Below are 19,416 nucleotides of genomic sequence, written 5' to 3' on the forward strand. Positions count from 1 at the left end.
AGTCGACAGAAGCGTCATTCTCTCAAAAAGGACCATGTTTGCTTTAGTTGTTCTTCAGAATATAAAGAAACTTTAATTTCAAGTTTTGCCTATAAAGTATTTGTCATGAAGTCTCTAAAGATACTCGTTTATTACGCACCTCAACGAGTGTCCCATCTCACTCTACTTCAAAATAGTGCATTTCACTCCATTCCATGCTCTGAATGGAAACAGAATACCAAGCAATCTGTAACGGAAAGGAAAAAGGATATAATAATGCTTACGACTTATTGCAATTATTAATTTTGGTTAAATTTTCGAACATTTGCCAGATATTCAATAGTTTTCAAGTTTGCTTTGTTTGTTGTTATTCAAGAAGAAATAGTTGATGTTTTCCAATTTGGTTCAAAATTTGTATTTTGTTGCCATTGTTTTAAATTTTAATTATTAATTGATTGAATTGAAAAAGTCTAATTTGGATGACGGCTTAAACATAGAATACATATGTACATATGTATACACACATTATACATATATTACTTATGTACATACATATGTGTATGGTTCAAGACAACATAATTTGACCTTTTTCTATCTCACTCATATTCAAGTTAGCATCACACGAGTCAATTAACGCTTTTGTGAAAGAGAGAAAAGTGAAGGACTCTTTTATCCTTTACCCATAAAATTTAATATTGCCAAGAATATTAAAACTTAAACTACCATATAAATAAGTTCCAAGGAGAAGCGTGTAAAACAAAAATGGCGAATGGCAGCAAAAGTTGAATGTTTGAACGTTCAGGAAAATATCAATTAGTAGAGAACTTTAATTTTGTTTTGAAGTAATATTCATGAAAATCAGAAATTAATTAAAATATGTTTTATCAATTTTAGCCCCGAGGGATGGAAATGTACATCATGTCAAAAGGAAACTGTGTAAAAGAAGCTGATTTTAACTAAGAGACAGGTGTTATATCAAAAATTTATTAATAATTTTAAATGCTTTGCCTTTGATTGAAAGAAAAGAAGCAACATTAGCTTCCGGGCCAACTAAGGATAGTTTGCAATATTAAGCCCCAGAACTTTTGATAAGATTTTAATCATTGGGGGCAAATAAATAAAAGCAAATTACTTCGATGGTTAAAATATTTGATAGACAAGCACACAAAGCTCGTCGTAAATCATCCTTTCCGGCCGTTCTGAGCGCTTATCATTTATTATATAAACACTTCCATTGATTTGAAATTTTCATTCCATATCAATCGTCCTAACTATGAAGTTGTTAGTGGTTTTGGTTCTGTCTGTGGTCCTAGCCTCAGTGGCTGCCAACGAGAAGCGTGTCTTCTGGAAGGATGTCCCCGTGGGCAAATCCGTACAAGGACGCATCACCATGGGCTATCCAGCCTATGAGGGCAAAGTTCCTTACATTGTTGGCCTGATGTTCAGCAAGGAGAATGGCGGCACCTGGTGCGGTGGTTCCATCATTGGCAACACCTGGGTGATGACTGCCAAGCATTGTACCGACTCCATGGAGGCTGTGACCATCTACTACGGTGCTGTGCATCGTCTTCAGGCTCAATACACTCACTGGGTTAGCCGCAATGACTTCATTGAGCATGGTAGTGGCGATATTTCTTTGATCCGTACTCCCCATGTGGACTTCTGGTCGCTGGTTGATCGCATCGAATTGCCTAGCTTCAATGATCGCTACAACAACTATCAGGGTTGGTGGGCTCTGGTCTCTGGCTGGGGTAAGACATCTGACGAGGGCGGCGTTTCTGAATATCTGAACTGTGTGGATGTGCAAATTGGTGCCAACTCCGAGTGTGCCTCATACTATGGCTCCTTCTCGGATGATTTGATCTGTATCCCAACGCCCGAGAACAAGGGCACCTGCAGCGGTGACTCTGGCGGCCCATTGGTTATCCATGACGGCAACCGTCAGGTGGGTATTGTCTCCTTTGGCTCCTCGGCTGGCTGTCTGTCCAACGGTCCCAAGGGTATGGTTCGCGTTACCAGCTACTTGGATTGGATTCGTGACAACACTGGAATTGCTTACTACTAAATATAGCAGTTATAAAAGTGCATAGAAAACCAAAGTATTTGATTTTATTTTTAGAGTGAGGGTGGGAAAAGGGTATTCGGATCGAAAAGTACGTCTCGAATGGCATGATCGAACAAAGTAGGTTAAAGATATGATGATATATATGTTGTTTCCCATGTTTAAGTCCGATTTATGGTCAAAGAGTGATACTCATATATTTGATTGATAAGTGTTGGGGCAATCAGCCATGGCAAAAATGTATATAAACAAAGAGCATTTGCTTCATTCACTTAAAGTATTTTTTGCGATCAGAATGAAAGGGTTTACACTCATATTGATAGCAGCAATTGCCTGTACCGCTGCGGCTTTTGAGAAGCCCGTGGTGGTCAAGGATATGCCAGTGGGCAACAATATTCAGGGTCGCATTACCAACGGTTATCCTGCCTATGAGGGCAAAGTACCCTATATCGTTGGCCTTGGCTTCCAGAGTAGTTCTGGTGGCTGGTGGTGCGGTGGTTCAATCATTGGCAACACTTGGGTCTTGACCGCCGCCCATTGCACAAATGGTGCTGAATCGGTTACCATCTACTACGGTGCTACATGGCGTCTGCAGCCCCAGTATACCCATTGGGTATCCTCGAACGATATCGTCCAGCATCATGAATACAATACAGATACACTCCATAACGATATCTCTCTGATTCGTACACCCCATGTGGACTTCTGGTCGCTGGTCAACAAGGTGGAACTACCCAGTTATGATGATCGCTACAATAATTACTATGGTTGGTGGGCTTTACTCTCTGGCTGGGGCAAGACCTCCAATGATGGCGGTGTCACCGATTACCTCAACTGTGTGGACATTCAGATTGCCGATAACTCAATATGTGAGGCTCATTTCGGTACCACATTCATAACGCCGAATCATGTGTGCATTGCCACTCCTGACAACAAGGGCTCATGCAGTGGCGACTCTGGCGGTCCATTGGTCCTTCACGACGGCAACCGTCAAGTGGCCATTGTCTCCTTCGGCTCATCCTTGGGCTGTGAGGCAAATGCACCCAAGGGAATGACTCGCGTCACTAGCTACTTGGATTGGATTCGTGACAACACGGGCATTTCATATTAAATAAATTTATACCCTATTTAAATTGCTGCAAAACAAATGTTGTTGTTAATTTATTTCAAAGATTCTATATATAGAGCTCGATTACTGCCAGATATAGGAATAATTTATGTCACTTTGTTGGTTATTATTTATTGTTTGATATGCATATACATATGTATGTATGTATGTTTAGCTCAACAAGTTGTCAGTTTTAAATTTTCCATACTAGAAATCCCCCCTGGCAAGTTAGACCTTCAATCAAACCGATTGATCCCCTGTGATCTTGGCTAACTTATTGAAAGGCATTTCACAGCAAGACTCTACACACTCTAATAAAAGCAGTTAAGATAATACCATATAAAAAAGAATTGAACATTTCTATGTAAGTCCGCTTTTAAATTTTATAAAATTCTATTCTACATACTTTTAAATTTAAAAGTTAAATAAAATACTATATATTAATGATCAATTTGAAATAAAGATCAAATAATGTCCTGTGGGTTATTGACATTTATTAAAGCGATCATTGTACATATCGCCTTTTGGTTTTTTGTATAGTTGAACTGATATTTGAGAACATGACAAAAAGGCGGTATTTCTTATAGATTATAGGGCGGCAATTTCGGTGAGTCCGGCCCTGGTGGTGGTCAATTAATTCAACATTTTAATGTAAACTATGTATATTTCCATAAGGGTCAATAATTTAGTAAGAATTTTTAAATGGATTTATAGATACTCATAATAATCCGATATAATCTGTGCATAGACTGTAGGTACTATTAGTTTTCTGTAAAATAAATGTTTAACTAAAACACTGGAAAGTGTGGAAGTATTCCAAAAGATTGTGTAAAAACATACATACCCCCAATTAGCAAGGGTATTATCTTAGAACGCTATATACCCCTTAAACGTGTCTGTTTCAGAGTTCATTTCGATTGCAAAAAAATATCTCAAGATGATTTACTATAAAAATTATATTAATTTAAGTGTTTTGTGTTTAGAGAGCCAGGCAAATAGATTTGATTATATATGATAGCTAGCTAATCAGTTAAAGGAATCATAAATTTATTGAATTCGATTTCCACGGGCAACATCCGCTTTTCGAAACATTGCCACTATATATATATGGGCGCAATGGGCGGACGGTTATTCAGATTAATTGAAAAGTCTATCATGAAAGTGTTGGCAGTGCTTTTGGTGGTGATCGCTGCAGCGATCGCCACTCCAGTGGCTCAGGATGCTCACAAGGCTGTCTTTGTTAAGGACATGCCAGTGAGGAGCAACAGCATCAATGGACGCATTACCAACGGCTATCCAGCCTATGAGGGCAAAATCCCTTACATTGTCTTCCTGCTGTTCGGCAACGGAAACGGTGGTGCCTGGTTGTGCGGTGGCTCAATCATTGGCAACACTTGGGTCATGACTGCTGCCCATTGCACAAACGGTGCCGATTCGGTAACCATTCACTACGGTGCCACCTGGCGCAATCAGCCTCAATATACTCATTGGGTGCATCACAATGACTTCATCCAGCATCACGAGTACGATGGTGTCGCTCTTAACAACGACATTGCCCTGATTCGTACCCCCCATGTGGACTTCTGGTCGCTGGTCAACAAAGTGGAGCTGCCTCGTTTCGATGAGCGTGACAATTGCATAGATGACTACTGGGCAGTTCTTTCCGGCTGGGGTGCAACCTCGGATAGTAGCGGCGCTTCCGACTATCTGAACTGTGTGGATGTGCAGGTTGCTTCCAATCATGTGTGCGAAAACTACTATGGAGGTGGCATCAATGGAAACCATCTGTGCATTGCCACTCCTGAGAACAAGGGCTCCTGCAGCGGTGACTCTGGTGGTCCTTTGGTCCTTCACGATAGCAACCGCCAAGTTGGTATTGTCTCCTTCGGTTCATCGGCTGGCTGTGAGGCAAACGCCCCCAAGGGTTTGACTCGTGTCACTGCCTACTTGGACTGGATTCGTGACAACACTGGCATTTCCTACTAAATCAACATTAAAATGAAATAAAGCGACAAAACAGAAATCAAATATTTTGTAATTTCTTAAACCATGGAAACACCTTACAGTTTTCTACAAAAAGTATCTTTAAAATCATAAAATATCACTAGTAGTTAACTAGACGGGGTATAGATACAATTTAACAGACAAGGTGAGGAGCAAGAAAATTTTGACAGATTCTGATTAGTCAAATATCTTTATAGAAATCGCCAAGAACTTTTCTCTATCTCGTTAAGAAGCTTTCTAGACTTTAAAAATAAAATAGTCCGCCTCAATTTTCGGCAATCTACAAAAAACAATTCTTGAGAACAATATCACTCAGATGAATAAATTAAAATATTACTACAAAATCATTAATTAAAAACCTGTATCAATATCAACTTGATTATAAATGAAACTAGCATTACCTACTATATAAATAAGGATTTGCAAGAAATATGGCCCAAATTCTGTTGCATACTTAACAGCGACTGCCTAAAAGAACACTAAAAAATAATAAGAAATATGTTTTTTTGTAAATCAATAAATTTTTAATTCAATTTTTTAGTAAGCAATGCCAGTATGGTCGCGAATCCAGTCCAAGTGAGAAGTCACACGTTGGAATCCAGCTGGGCCACCAGATTGACAGCCAGCAGCGGCCACAAAGTTGGTAACACCCACCAGCTTGTTACCGTCGTGTGTGACCAATGGGCCACCAGAGTCTCCGCCGCATGTGCCCTTGCCATCGACAACACGGATACAGATGATATTGTCAGCCACCGAACCGTAGTAGGCAGCGCATTCGGAGTTGTGGATAATCTGCAAATCAGCGCACTGCATGTAATCGGGCAATGGGCTGCCATCATAGGTGCCACCCCAGCCGCAGGCAACAGCCCACCATTCGTTGTAGTCATTGTAGCGATCGTTGTAGCTGGGCAGCTCAACTTTATTGACCATGTGATAGAAATCGACATGTGGGATGCGAATCAGAGCAATATCCTCGGAACTGTGATCGATGAAATCGCCGCTACCGACATAGTGGGTGAACTGGGCATTGGTGCGCCAGGTGGCGCCGAAGTAGACGGTGACACCGTCTCCACCAGTGCAGTGAGAGGCAGTCAGGACCCAAGTGTTGTCAATGATGGAACCACCGCACCACCAACCACCATGGAAGTACAGTCCGACGGTGTAGGGAGCTTTACCCTCCTCAGCTGGATAACCATTGGTAATACGACCCTCAATTTTGTTGGTCCTTGCCAAATCCTTGGGATGGACCTTTCCATGGAAAGAAGTCGAGGGAGCAGCAGTGGCAAGGGCCACAGCCAAAGCCAGTAAAGTAATCAGCACCTTCATATTGCTATTTTGAATCTACATAGCCGTTAGCAGTCCTATTTATATGATCCAGGGAATGTTTATTTTCTTTGCATTATCAGATACTTTGAAAGGGTCTGTAAATATTCGACAAGACCTCCCTCCCATATTGATGTTAGTGATAAGAAACCAAATTCAGACCGCACGTAAAGAACTTGCACTTTAGTTTTTTATAGATTAGTTAAGAGAAGATGGCAGAAAAACCTATACTGATGTCTATAAATAGACTCTTCAGGCTTTTAGAGATGAGAGTGTTGATAGCATACCGATAGTTTCTAAACAAAATAGCTTTAGACATCGCCAACAATTGACAACGAATACCTAGTACAACGACTCCATTACCTAGTTAGGAGTCACGTACATATATATGTACATGTATGTATATGTGTCTATATTTCAGAAATAATCAACAATCGCACTGTGACATGCACTTCGATTATCAGGATAATTGTGCAGAAATTTATGATGTTTTGATTTTGGGAATTACGTCGCAAGCAACTATAAAAGACCCAACTAGGGGCTACTGAAACACAAGTTGTTCGATCAACATGAAGGTATTCATTACTATTTTGGCATTGGCTGTCGCCTCCGCCTCGGCCTACGAGAGCGTGGTGCATCCCAAGGATATCACCAAAGCTGAGAAGATCCAGGGACGCATTACCAATGGCTACCCAGCCTACGAGGGCAAGGCTCCCTACACCGTTGGTCTTGGCTTCAGCGGCGGTTGGTGGTGCGGTGGTTCCATCATTGGCAACACCTGGGTCCTGACTGCCTCTCACTGCACTGGTGGAGACGGTGTCACCGTCTACTTCGGTGCCACCTGGCGTACCAATGCCCAGTACACCCACTACGTGAGCAGCGGCAACTTCATCGATCACTGGGTCGATGATATTGCTCTGATCCGCATCCCTCATGTTGATTTCTGGTCCATGGTCAACAAGGTTGAGCTGCCCAGCTACAACGATCGCAACAACCAATACCAGGACAACTGGGCTGTTGCCTGCGGCTGGGGTGGCACCTATGATGGCAGCCCATTGCCCGACTGGCTCCAGTGCGTCGACCTGCAGGTCATTGGCAACTCTGAGTGCGAATCTTACTATGGCAACAGCATTGTGAACACCAACATCATCTGTGTCCGCGTCGTCGATGGCAAGGGTACATGCGGTGGCGACTCTGGCGGCCCATTGGTCTCCCACGACGGTAACAAGTTGATTGGTGTTACCAACTGGGTGTCTGGATCCGGTTGCCAAGCTGGTCACCCAGCTGGCTTCCAGCGTGTCACCCACCACTTGGACTGGATCCGTGACAACACTGGCATTTCCTACTAAGAGGCGTCAATTGCAAATTCAATAAATAAAGATTATAAAAAAAAATTGCCTACATCTTGAATATAATCTAATGATAAGCAAAGTTACTTAAAAACTGGTAAGAGGAGGTCAGGGTCTCGTTTTTTTAGGAAGTTATTTAGTTTAATTTGAAGAAATTCACATCAAAATATAACGAGTGGTCAGGGCTCACTCCAGCAGTACTAGAGTTTTTATACCCTTGAAGTTTGTTTGTTATTTTTCTTTTACTTAAATAGTCAAATTCACGAGAAAGAACCACAAACTAGAGCGTGCTATTTTAAGATATGTTTAGATATGTTACATATACATATACACTTTATATACTTACACCATTTTTTAAAAATAACCGCACAGGAAGAAAATATGTTTTTCCGACCGAAATCATTTTTCCTCTCATAGGCTATTTGATATAGCCATTCGACCATTATAAAGTTTGTCATAGTCATTAATAGCTAAATAAAACAGGCAAATTTTAGAATATAACGAAACTATTGAGCAAAGTATTAGTATGATATAGTGATCCGATACGGCGGAATTCGAGATATACAACAGCTGCAGTATCTATACATACAAATGTATGTATGTACATATATGCTTTTTGCAAGAGTTTACGAATTATGATTTCGTATCAATCGCAAACATAGAATGCTTCAGATTCCATAAAGTCAATTCTCTACTTCTTTTGTTAATCATTTAACATTTATTAACACAGTTTAAGTTCGCTGAAAGCTTCTAGGAAGTCGACTTTCTTATTTAAAGTACATTAAGGGAGAAAAAGGAGAAACTCCGGCTGTTTCCTTTTTCTACCCTGAGCTGTCATAGAATACGGATTTATAACAGAAACAAAAACAAATGATCAACGCTCATTTGATCGAAAGTTTGATTTAAATAACTTTTATTAAAAAATTTGTTAAAGAACAGGCATCTTAGTAAGAAATGCCAGTGTTGTCGCGAATCCAGTCCAAGTGATGGGTGACACGCTGGAAGCCAGATGGATGACCAGCCATGCATCCGGAACCAGAGACCCAGTTGGTAACACCAATCAACTTGTTGCCGTCGTGGGAGACCAATGGGCCACCAGAGTCACCACTGCAAGTGCTCTTGCCATCGCTGACGCGGACACAGATGATGTTGGTGTTGACAATGGTGTTACCGTAGACGGAGGCGCACTCGTTGTTGCTGATGACCTGCAAGTCAACGCACTGCATCCAGTCGGGTTGGTTTCCGTCAGCGGTACGTCCCCAGCCGCAGGCAACAGCCCAGCTGTCCTGGAATTGGTTGTCGCGTTGGCCATAGCTAGGCAACTCAACCTTGTTGACCATGTGCCAGAAATCGACATGGGGAATGCGGATCAGAGCAATATCATCGACCCAGTGATCGATGAAGTTGTTGCTGCTCACGTAGTGGGTGAACTGGGCATTTGTGCGCCAGGTGGCACCGAAGTAGACGGTGACACCGTCGCCACCAGTGCAGTGAGAGGCAGTCAGAACCCAGGTGTTGCCAATGATGGAACCACCGCACCACCAGCCGTTGAAGCCAAGACCAACGGTGTAAGGAGCCTTGCCCTCATAGGCTGGGTAGCCATTGGTAATGCGTCCCTCGATTTTGTTGTCCGTCACGGGCAGGTCCTTGGGATGGACAACGGCCGTTTTAGGAGCAGCAGCAGCGGAAGCTACAGCCAAAGCCAATAGAGTAATGAACACCTTCATGTTTAAAGAACAACTTGTTGATTTTCAGAAAATCAGTTGTGCTTTTATAACAATTTTCTTGAACCTCACTCAGGATTTAGACCATAAATAATCACCCAACTGATAGTTATATTCTGGTCGTTAATAATGATAATAACACATGATAAGGTAAGAGAATGCCACATGGCTCTTCAATAAGCTCATTCTTGCTTTGCGAGTTCCGAAGATAACACTTGAGAGTAGAACGTAAAGAGTAAAGAGTTTATAAATTGAAAGCGGAAGCTAGCTTAGGTTGTGGCAAATTTTATGTGAGATAGAGTGCCTTACTAATAAATCAGTCAATTTTTTTTTAAACACAAAGTTTCAACTAAAAACATACATATTAAGTAATAATATTACAGATGCTAACATCGGTCATACTGCAAAATGGATTAGGCAGATGCCATCAATTTAGGTTCTATAGTTTATTTACTCTATTGTTTTGTTCATAATGTTTTGTTGCTTCTTTTGGGCGGCATTCCCTTACCCTGGATACAAAAAGCTTTTTGAGTAATATTTACTTTGACTCCTCAGGTATTCTGTGCTCGAAAATGTGTAAAACAAATGTGTAAACAAAATGAGAATTTAAGAAGAAGTAGGTTATGGAGTCAATTACGATCAAGAAATTTTCCTTAGCAATTTAAATTTATTTTATTCATCAATAATGTCAATTTTTCCTTGTTAATTGGCAGAAACTCTTAGACTGATATTTGTGTTTCAATTTCGCTTCTTTTTCTAAAAACAATGTCCCGACGTTTTAAGTAATGATTTAGTATTCAAATTATGATTTACCCTCCTAAACATAAATTTTTTAAAAGGAAAACTGGTTTCTAGACTCTGTCTATAGTAAGAATTAAATATATTTTATCAAGTTGCTTTTATTCAGATTTAATGTCGACGCATCAATCCTAATGGTATAGTGCACTAGGTTTCAGTATACGTAACAAAAGCTAGACTCTGAACGAGCCCAAAACGTACAGTATTATAGAGTATGGAAAAAATTTGGAAGTGTCATCTTGGGCAGGAAATTAGTCAACACAATTTTTATAAAATACTTTTTATTGAAAATCTTGTTTAAGAACAGGCATCTTAGTAGGAAATGCCAGTGTTGTCGCGAATCCAGTCCAAGTGATGGGTGACACGCTGGAAGCCAGATGGATGACCAGCCATGCATCCGGAACCAGAGACCCAGTTGGTAACACCAATCAACTTGTTGCCGTCGTGGGAGACCAATGGGCCACCAGAGTCACCACTGCAAGTGCTCTTACCATCGCTGACGCGGACACAGATGATGTTGGTGTTGACAATGGTGTTACCGTAGACGGAGGCGCACTCGTTGTTGCTGATGACCTGCAAGTCAACGCACTGCATCCAGTCGGGTTGGTTTCCGTCAGCGGTACGTCCCCAGCCGCAGGCAACAGCCCAGCTGTCTTGGAATTGGTTGTCGCGTTGGCCATAGCTAGGCAACTCAACCTTGTTGACCATGTGCCAGAAATCGACATGGGGAATGCGGATCAGAGCAATATCATCGACCCAGTGATCGATGAAGTTGTTGCTGCTCACGTAGTGGGTGAACTGGGCATTTGTGCGCCAGGTGGCACCGAAGTAGACGGTGACACCATCTCCACCAGTGCAGTGAGAGGCAGTCAGGACCCAGGTGTTGCCAATGATGGAACCACCGCACCACCAGCCATTGAAGCCCAGACCAACGGTGTAGGGAGCCTTGCCCTCATAGGCTGGGTAGCCATTGGTAATGCGTCCCTCGATCTTGTTGTCGCTCACGGGCAGGTCCTTGGGATGGACAACGGCCGATTTAGGAGCAGCAGCAGCGGAAGCTACAGCCAAAGCCAATAGAGTAATGAACACCTTCATGTTTAAAGTACAACTTGCTGATTTTGTAATTTTCGCCCGAGCTTTTATACCAATTTTCGTTACTCGTATTCCAATTATTTAACCATAAATAATTAATGATGTATATAATATTTATACATTTATGTTTGCGTCGTTAATTATAATAGCGAATGATAAGAAGGAGGAAGTTCGTCTTTCTAAGGCCTGTTTCTTAAATCTTTAGAATAAAGATAACACTAACATTTCAGATTATAGTTCCAATTTATAGAACGAAAGAACAATTTAAACTGGTTGAACATAAGTAATAAATGAAATCAACACAGAATTCCAAATTGAAACTAAAATTCAATCAGGGGAACTAGTTCATTGTCTTTGTGTAGAGGTTGACCTGGAATATTGTGAAATATTGTGAAGCGAATTCTCGTATATTCATGATGCACTGCCCGACAATGTATTGGCCCACCCCATCACTTCTCACTGCAAATGAAATAGCAAAATACTTTATATCCCTATCGTGCTTCTTATATATTTCTAGCATTCTCTAACATTTGCACTTGTTAGAAGTTACCATTTAATCATTTAGCTTTTTGCTTTTAGTGTAAAAAATACACATGTACAGAGATCGACGCCTTATATAAAATAATCATATCTATAACTACACAACAATTTCATGTTTAATTCTTTTTGAAAAGGAAGACACAAAACTACTTAAGGACCACTTGTCGTATGCGTAATACGTAAAACTCATACGACATGAGGTCCGGCTATCAAATGTGTGTGAGAAAAAGTGTCTGAACTTAATTTCGCAGAAAATCGAACATCCCATTAATGGTATTCATAATCAAGAGCCAAATAGTATATAGGCAAAATCGATTGAGCAAAATGCTGGTGAAACTATTTGGTTTAGTTGGGATTCTTTGCTAGAGCCTCAGCTGCTTCAGCTAAACAGGTTTATGTAGGCCTCCACCAAGTCCCCTTGAATACTTTGGGAAACGAGGATAAGTAAACCCTTTTTCAAACATAAAAGCTCAAAGGAAAATAAGTAAAATAAGCCATATTATATTGTCATTTCAATTTATTTGAATCATTTAATAGTAAGCAATGCCAGTGTGGTCGCGGATCCAGTCCAAGTGGTAGGTGACACGCTGGAATCCAGCTGGGGCACCAATTTGGCAACCAGCCGAAGCCACAAAGTTGGTAACACCGACCAATTTTGAGCCATCGTGTGTGACCAATGGGCCACCAGAGTCTCCGCCGCATGTACCTTTGCCATCGACAACACGGACACAGATGCGGTTGTCGCCAATCAGTTCATGGCCATAGTAGTCAGCGCACTCGGAGTTGTGGATAATCTGCAAATCAACGCACTGCATGTAATCGGGCAATGGGCTGCCATCATAGGTGCCACCCCAGCCGCAGGCAACAGCCCACCATTCGTTGTAGTCATTGTAGCGATCGTTGTAGCTGGGCAGCTCAACTTTGTTGACCATGTGATAGAAATCGATATGAGGAATGCGAATCAGAGCAATATCAGCCGAAGTGTGCTTGATGAAATCGCCATTGCCGACCCAGTGGGTAAACTGGGCATTGGTGCGCCAGGTGGCACCAAAGTAAACGGTCACGGACTCAGCATCTCCAATGCAATGCTCGGCAGTTAGGACCCAGGTGTTGTCAATGATGGAACCACCGCACCACCAGCCGGCGCTGAAGCCCAAGCCAACGGTATAGGGGGGCCTTGCCCTCTTCGGCGGGGTAGCCGTTTGTAATACGACCCTCGATCTTGTTGGCCTTAGCCAGATCCTTGGGGTAAGCAATGCTTGCTTTTGGAGCAGCGGCTGCTGAGGCCACAGCCAGAGCCAAAATCGTTAGAAACACTTTCATTGTGAGCGAATAACTGAAGCTATTCGGACTGCTATGGCCTTTTATATTTCTTAGTTCATTGAGTTGGCACACTTAAATCTTATCGATTAATGCTGTGATTTATGAATATTGTGGTGCAATTAACCTCTGATATTAGCAATAAATGGCAATCTTCAAGTAGCAAAGACCTACTTTAGTTCAATGGGGGGCCTATGCACATTTTGTTGGCAAGATTAGATAAGAGAAAGCATCAAACATTCAGGGAATTCACGTGTATCGGAAAGAGTAGTTTCTTTATTAATAATAAACTTTAAAATGGAAAAATAAGGGTCGAAAGGACCCTTATTACGGCTTAAGTCTGAACCATTCGATCGGCCATCGTTACGGGCTTATCAATAATAATTAATTCCTATATATCACTTATACCATGTCATATATTTTTTACGAGCATATCTACGTAAGTTTTTGAGTTTAAATTTTTCCAGCTCTTTGGCAAGTAAATTAAATAGAATTATTATTGAGGGCTTAGTGAAGTATTTATGCATGTGGCTTGTGTTTTGTATTGATAACTTAAGTGGGTGTAGGTAGAAAACCACTCACAGTAGGGCTATAAAGTCAACATTTGGAAGTGTCAGAACGCAAGTTTCATTTCACTTCCATGATGAAAGTGTTCTTGACTATTCTGGCTTTGGCCATTGCCTCTGCCTCGGCATATGAGGCAATTGTTTATCCCAAGGATCTGGCTAAATTGAAGGGTACTAAGATTGAGGGACGTATTACCAATGGGTATCCAGCTGAAGCAGGCAAGGCTCCCTACACTGTCGGCTTAGGTTTTGCAAAGGATGGCGGCGGCTGGTGGTGCGGTGGTTCCATCATTGGCAACACTTGGGTCGTAACTGCAGCTCATTGTACTGCCGATGCTCAAAGGGTGGATGTTTACTTTGGTGCCACCTGGCGTACGGAGGCCGTCTATACCCACACTGTCAGCAGTAGCGATTTTATCCGTAATCCCGACTATAATGGCATCCTTAACGATATCTCTCTGATTCGTATTCCTCATGTGGACTTCTGGGCACAAGTCAACAAGGTGGAGTTGCCCAGCCTGAACGATCGCTATGAGAGCTATAACGAATGGTGGGCTGTCGCTTGCGGCTGGGGTGGCACCTATGATGGTAGCCCACTGCCCGATTGGCTCCAGTGCGTCGATATGCAAATCATTGCCAATTCTGAGTGCGCTGCCACCTATGGCACTGGTATCGTTTCCGATTCAACCATCTGTGTCCGTGTCGTCGATGGCAAGGGCACATGCCAGGGAGACTCTGGCGGCCCATTGGTCACACACGATGGCGCTAAGTTGGTTGGTGTCACCTCATTTGTGGGTGCCTCTGGTTGCCAGGCAGGCAGTCCAGCTGGCTTTGCCCGTATCACCAGTCACTTGGATTGGATCCGTGACAACACAGGCATTTCTTACTAATAAATAAATATAAAACGCTTAAAGCTAAGTTTTTGTATCAAATGGAAGACAGAGACTTATACATATGATAGCAGGCAAATTTTTTTGCATGCATCTTACATTAAGTCATCTTACTTTAAATCTGTAGTAAATTGGTTTCCAGAGTTGTTGTTTTCCGTATTTTGAACTAAATTGCCGGAACGAATTTCCAATATTCAGGAATATTCTTTGAGTCTGCATTCCTGATAATAAGTTCTGGTAGGCTTTCAGAATGTCAATTTACTTGTTTTAAAATCTAATTAAACTTCTTCGTCTTTTTTTCCTGCTATAACATACACAAAAGTAGTTAAAACAGTTTTTATTACAAAAAAATGAAATGGATTTCTAATTTGGTTTTAAAATGTAGGTTCAGTATGTTCACGAATGCAATCCAAGTGATAGGTGATGCGAGAAATTATTTGTGCATCGTAAAGCCGAACCAAACCTGCCACCAAACTAAACCGTCAGGGACGTAGCACCTCCAATGCAACGCTTGGCAGTAGGATAAACGTGTGATCAATGGTGGAACCACAGCACCACCAGCCGGCGTTAAAACTGAAACCTACTGTAACCGTTGGCGATGCCACCCTGGGTATCCTTTGTATGAACAGGCTTCATTGGTAGGACAGCACCCGAAACGGATGCGACAACCACCGCCAACGTGATAATTGCTATGAACGCTTTCATGTTTCTAGAAGAACTTAAGCTCCTAGTACTTGGTCGATAGGCATTTGTCTTACCTGTAAGGCCAACAATTGCAGTAGCGGAATCTTATTCAAAGTTGTACTAACCTGAATAATATAAAAAAAAAACTTAACAAAAAACATTTTAAGTCATAAATAACCAATCTGTTTTATCTGTATTAGTCTTCAAGAAATATTTTCAATATTATTCTTTTAAAATTAATGTTGAAAATTTCTTTTTGTTGTTGTTTAAGTTTTTTTGGTTTTGCAATTTTACCATTAACTGAAGGCCCAACAGGTTCCTGCCTACAGTGCGGCACTGTACCCAGCGCTGATAAAGTAAACCTAATCAAATCAAATCAAATTTAATAGACTGCATGACATCTTTTATAGTAAGTATTATTTTTAAGTCATTTGTCAAGCAAAAATATTATCAAAGTACAAGTACGATTTGAGGAAACTTTATCAATATTTATAACTTCCTTTGCCACTTCACTTGAACTCTTCAAAACAGATTTTTCATTATCTAATCAACTTATGAAAATTTACAATTTTAAAATGATGGGCATTTGTTTTTTGAGATTTCGAATATCAATTGTAAAACTAAAAATATAGATTTAACTTATTTATGAATAAATAATGAAGCAAGATTAAGATAAAGGACTTGTATTTACAGTTCAAAATAATGCACAATGCGTATTTAAAATTGACTCATGGCAATCAACTAAAAAAATATATAAGTTTTCGAGGTCAAATGTGAATACAAATCAATTAGAAAGGATTCGCAAACATAATGTTTCTTTTTTAAAACGATTATGTTTAATAAACAACTTCATGTGAAAATGCAAAAAATTGTTTTTAAAATTTAAGTGCATAAAAACATAAAAAAACCAGAGGTCCGGGGCTAACTTCGACCGCGTGAAAGTTTGTATACCCTTGCTACTTTTTTGGTAACTCTTTCCTTACCTATTAGCCATCAATGTGGAAGAACGTTTTATCTAAAAAGGCTTATGTTTGCGAAAGAATGGCCTACAATCATAGGAAATAACGAAGATAACTATAATAGTCACTGTTTTCGACCGATCGTTCCTATGGAAGCTATATGATATAGTCATCCGATCTTGATCAAATTTGGCACAGTCGTTTATAGGCGTAATAAACTCAATAATAATAATATTAAGTTTTACGATAATAGCACAGAAAACAACGAAGTTATTAAGAAAAGTCACTGTTCGTGACTTTGGGGTTTGTATGGGAGCTATATGATATAGTGGTCCGATCCGGCTGAATCCGCGATATACAACCCCTGCAGTATATACAAGCCTACGTGCGAAATTTCAGCTTGCGTTGATCCAGACGGACGGACGGACGGACGGACGGACATGGCTATTTGAACTCGTCTCGTCGTTCTGATCAAGAATATATAAACTTTGTATGGTCGGAAATGCTTCGTTCTATGCGTTGCACACTTCTGACCAAAATTAATATACCCTTTTTGCAAGGGTATAAAAACATTAAAATGATATTTCAAGTTATAATTATGATAAGTTAAGAGTTTTTAAGAATTTACAGAATTATTATACTTAATTTTGGCCAATCTACCTATTTTGCTTATGTTTGTTTTTATGTTCTTGGTAAATAAAGGAACAAAAAGTCAGCCTATCCACTGTCAAAAATATTTGTTCAGCTATGGGCTAACGTCTATAAAATGAGATAATGTTGCCCTAAGATCGGTTTAAGGTTAACTTAGCCTTAAGGCTTGCTTATGGTGGCCTCAAACCTTAAAAGCGATTGCAGACGTTTGAATTATTTTCTACAAACACCAGAAATTAAATATATTGCAATTCTGAGTAGGGCAAAATTCTAATCTTTATGATTTCCTGATTAAGGTGGAGCAACTTGGGTATAAAAGACCTGAAGAAAGCTACTGAATCACAAGTTGTTTCTGCAACATGAAAGTCTTCATTACTTTTCTGGCTTTGGCTGTGGCCTATGCCGCTGCTGCTCCCTCCAAGGGAACCGTTGGCATCATTTACCCCAAGGATGAGGTGAAGACCAACAAAATCGAGGGTCGCATTACCAATGGCTACCCAGCCTATGAGGGCAAGGCTCCCTACACCGTTGGTCTCGGCTTCAGCGGAGGTTGGTGGTGCGGTGGTTCCATCATTGGCAACACCTGGGTCCTGACTGCCTCTCACTGCACTGGTGGAGACGGTGTCACCGTCTACTTCGGCGCCACCTGGCGTACCAATGCCCAGTACACCCACTACGTGAGCAGCGGCAACTTCATCGATCACTGGGTCGATGATATTGCTCTGATCCGCATCCCTCATGTTGATTTCTGGTCCATGGTCAACAAGGTTGAGTTGCCCAGCTACGGCGAACGCGACAACCAATTCCAGGACAGCTGGGCTGTTGCCTGCGGCTGGGGTGGCACCTATGATGGCAGCCCATTGCCCGACTGGCTCCAGTGCGTCGACTTGCAGGTCATCAGCAACAACGAGTGCGCCTCCGTCTACGGTAACACCATTGTCAACACCAACATCATCTGTGTCCGCGTCACCGACGGCAAGGGAACATGCCAGGGCGATTCTGGTGGCCCATTGGTCTCCCACGACGGTAACAAGTTGATTGGTGTCACCAACTTCGGTTCTGCTTCTGGTTGCCAATATGGTCACCCAGCTGGATTCCAGCGTGTCACCCACCACTTGGACTGGATCCGTGACAACACTGGCATCTCCTACTAAAACAACTGAATTGAATTCATTAAACGAGCAATAAAAAAATTTTAAATTAACTTCCTAACTGCTTTCCAGTCAATTTTTTTGCCTCTGACCGTGGTCAACTATCAAAAATAGCTCAAAATATTCATAAGTTTCACAACTTTTACATTAGAGAAAGACATTTGCAATAATCTCCATTGGCTTTTTGATCTTATGATACGCCTCAGGAGCGCTTTAATTCGACTATGGGCATTCTTTAAGGCAGCTTCAGGACGCCTTAAAACCATTTTAAGGACATTGTTGCGATGAATCTGAACCCATTATAGAACAGGAAAGGATTTTAAACATAATGACAACTTAAGGGAATATTTTCACTTTAAGGGCTTGGAAAAACAATTTTGCTTGTTAGTATTTTAAATGTTTTAAAAAACGATTCTACACAGAACCCTATCTAGGTCATGGGAGTCTTCGTTGCTTAGTCTTTTTTTATAGGCAAAATAAAATACCATAATTAAAATTTTAGTATTGTGTTTAACATTTTTGTTAGCCTTTTTAATTACAATAATTTTGTAAGGACATTGTTTCTGTTACCGCGAATGCTGTTTTTTTAAGGAGTCTTACAAATTTTGCATTATGCCCTTTTATTCGTACTAATTTATGAAAGAAAAAATACAAAAAAAAATCATATGTTTAATTTTATCTTTAAATAAATAAACCCATAATGATCAACATTAAACAGATCTTCTTGCTGCTCCTTTTTATAGTTGTGTAATATTTCATAGACTGCTTTGGACTGTTTCAACAAATTGTGTACTAATTGTTATTTTCCAGATCAACGCAAAACATTATTCGTTTTCGTTTTCAAAATAATCTAAGGTAAAAGGAAAATGCTATACAAGTTCCTATCCCCGAAAATATGCAAGAAACAACTAGTGACTCTTTTTTGTACTTGAATATCGTAAAAAATGTTCGAATACCGTATCTTATTCGTTATTTATATGATGGCATTTGACACGAAGGTACCAGCAGCTTTCCAAGTCCAAGATTTTATGAGGCTATATTCAATATAGACTTGTCTCTATCTAATCGAAATCCATTTAAGATTTATATACACATTTATGAATCAGAAAATGTAAACTACAATTTAAATTTCTTTATTGTTATCACCTAATCTATTCACTCGAATAATAATGCGTACAAATGATATATAGGAGCCAAAAACTGAAATATTACTGAA

At 40.6% G+C, this 19,416-nt stretch overlaps 9 protein-coding genes and 1 pseudogene across 9 annotated transcripts; 6 read left to right on the top strand and 4 right to left on the bottom strand.

Moving 5' to 3' along the window:
* Positions 1–1,225: 1,225 nt before the first annotated feature.
* Positions 1,226–2,078, top strand: LOC137574490 (serine protease 1-like). Its single transcript, XM_068286823.1, has one exon. It carries the CDS (start codon positions 1,253–1,255, stop codon positions 2,042–2,044), a length of 792 nt encoding a protein of 263 aa, XP_068142924.1. The 5' UTR covers positions 1,226–1,252; the 3' UTR covers positions 2,045–2,078.
* Positions 2,079–2,327: 249 nt separating this feature from the next.
* LOC137574488 (serine protease 1-like) lies at positions 2,328–3,189 on the top strand. Its single transcript, XM_068286821.1, has one exon. The coding sequence runs from the start codon at positions 2,337–2,339 to the stop codon at positions 3,150–3,152; it is 816 nt and encodes a 271-aa protein (XP_068142922.1). The 5' UTR covers positions 2,328–2,336; the 3' UTR covers positions 3,153–3,189.
* A 1,108-nt stretch (positions 3,190–4,297) lies between these two features.
* LOC137574522 (serine protease 1-like) lies at positions 4,298–5,177 on the top strand. The gene has a single exon (XM_068286869.1). The coding sequence runs from the start codon at positions 4,305–4,307 to the stop codon at positions 5,133–5,135; it is 831 nt and encodes a 276-aa protein (XP_068142970.1). The 5' UTR covers positions 4,298–4,304; the 3' UTR covers positions 5,136–5,177.
* Positions 5,178–5,654: 477 nt separating this feature from the next.
* LOC137574531 (serine protease 1-like) lies at positions 5,655–6,479 on the bottom strand. Its single transcript, XM_068286882.1, has one exon. It carries the CDS (start codon positions 6,477–6,479, stop codon positions 5,691–5,693), a length of 789 nt encoding a protein of 262 aa, XP_068142983.1. The 3' UTR covers positions 5,655–5,690.
* A 565-nt stretch (positions 6,480–7,044) lies between these two features.
* LOC137574482 (serine protease 1-like) lies at positions 7,045–7,870 on the top strand. Its single transcript, XM_068286811.1, has one exon. The coding sequence runs from the start codon at positions 7,046–7,048 to the stop codon at positions 7,823–7,825; it is 780 nt and encodes a 259-aa protein (XP_068142912.1). The 5' UTR covers position 7,045; the 3' UTR covers positions 7,826–7,870.
* An 851-nt stretch (positions 7,871–8,721) lies between these two features.
* On the bottom strand, positions 8,722–9,582 carry LOC137574489 (serine protease 1-like). Its single transcript, XM_068286822.1, has one exon. The coding sequence runs from the start codon at positions 9,550–9,552 to the stop codon at positions 8,770–8,772; it is 783 nt and encodes a 260-aa protein (XP_068142923.1). The 5' UTR covers positions 9,553–9,582; the 3' UTR covers positions 8,722–8,769.
* Positions 9,583–10,640: 1,058 nt separating this feature from the next.
* On the bottom strand, positions 10,641–11,444 carry LOC137574541 (serine protease 1-like). The gene has a single exon (XM_068286895.1). It carries the CDS (start codon positions 11,440–11,442, stop codon positions 10,660–10,662), a length of 783 nt encoding a protein of 260 aa, XP_068142996.1. The 5' UTR covers positions 11,443–11,444; the 3' UTR covers positions 10,641–10,659.
* A 1,034-nt stretch (positions 11,445–12,478) lies between these two features.
* On the bottom strand, positions 12,479–13,325 carry LOC137574579 (serine protease 1-like; annotated as a pseudogene).
* Positions 13,326–13,903: 578 nt separating this feature from the next.
* Positions 13,904–14,778, top strand: LOC137574578 (serine protease 1-like). Its single transcript, XM_068286938.1, has one exon. The coding sequence runs from the start codon at positions 13,940–13,942 to the stop codon at positions 14,753–14,755; it is 816 nt and encodes a 271-aa protein (XP_068143039.1). The 5' UTR covers positions 13,904–13,939; the 3' UTR covers positions 14,756–14,778.
* A 2,624-nt stretch (positions 14,779–17,402) lies between these two features.
* On the top strand, positions 17,403–18,253 carry LOC137574473 (serine protease 1-like). The gene has a single exon (XM_068286797.1). The coding sequence runs from the start codon at positions 17,409–17,411 to the stop codon at positions 18,201–18,203; it is 795 nt and encodes a 264-aa protein (XP_068142898.1). The 5' UTR covers positions 17,403–17,408; the 3' UTR covers positions 18,204–18,253.
* The last annotated feature ends 1,163 nt before the right edge of the window (positions 18,254–19,416 follow it).

Source organism: Drosophila tropicalis, unplaced genomic scaffold (genome assembly GCF_018151085.1).
Source record: "Drosophila tropicalis isolate 14030-0801.00 unplaced genomic scaffold, ASM1815108v1 contig_463, whole genome shotgun sequence".
Lineage (NCBI taxonomy): Eukaryota > Metazoa > Arthropoda > Insecta > Diptera > Drosophilidae > Drosophila > Drosophila tropicalis.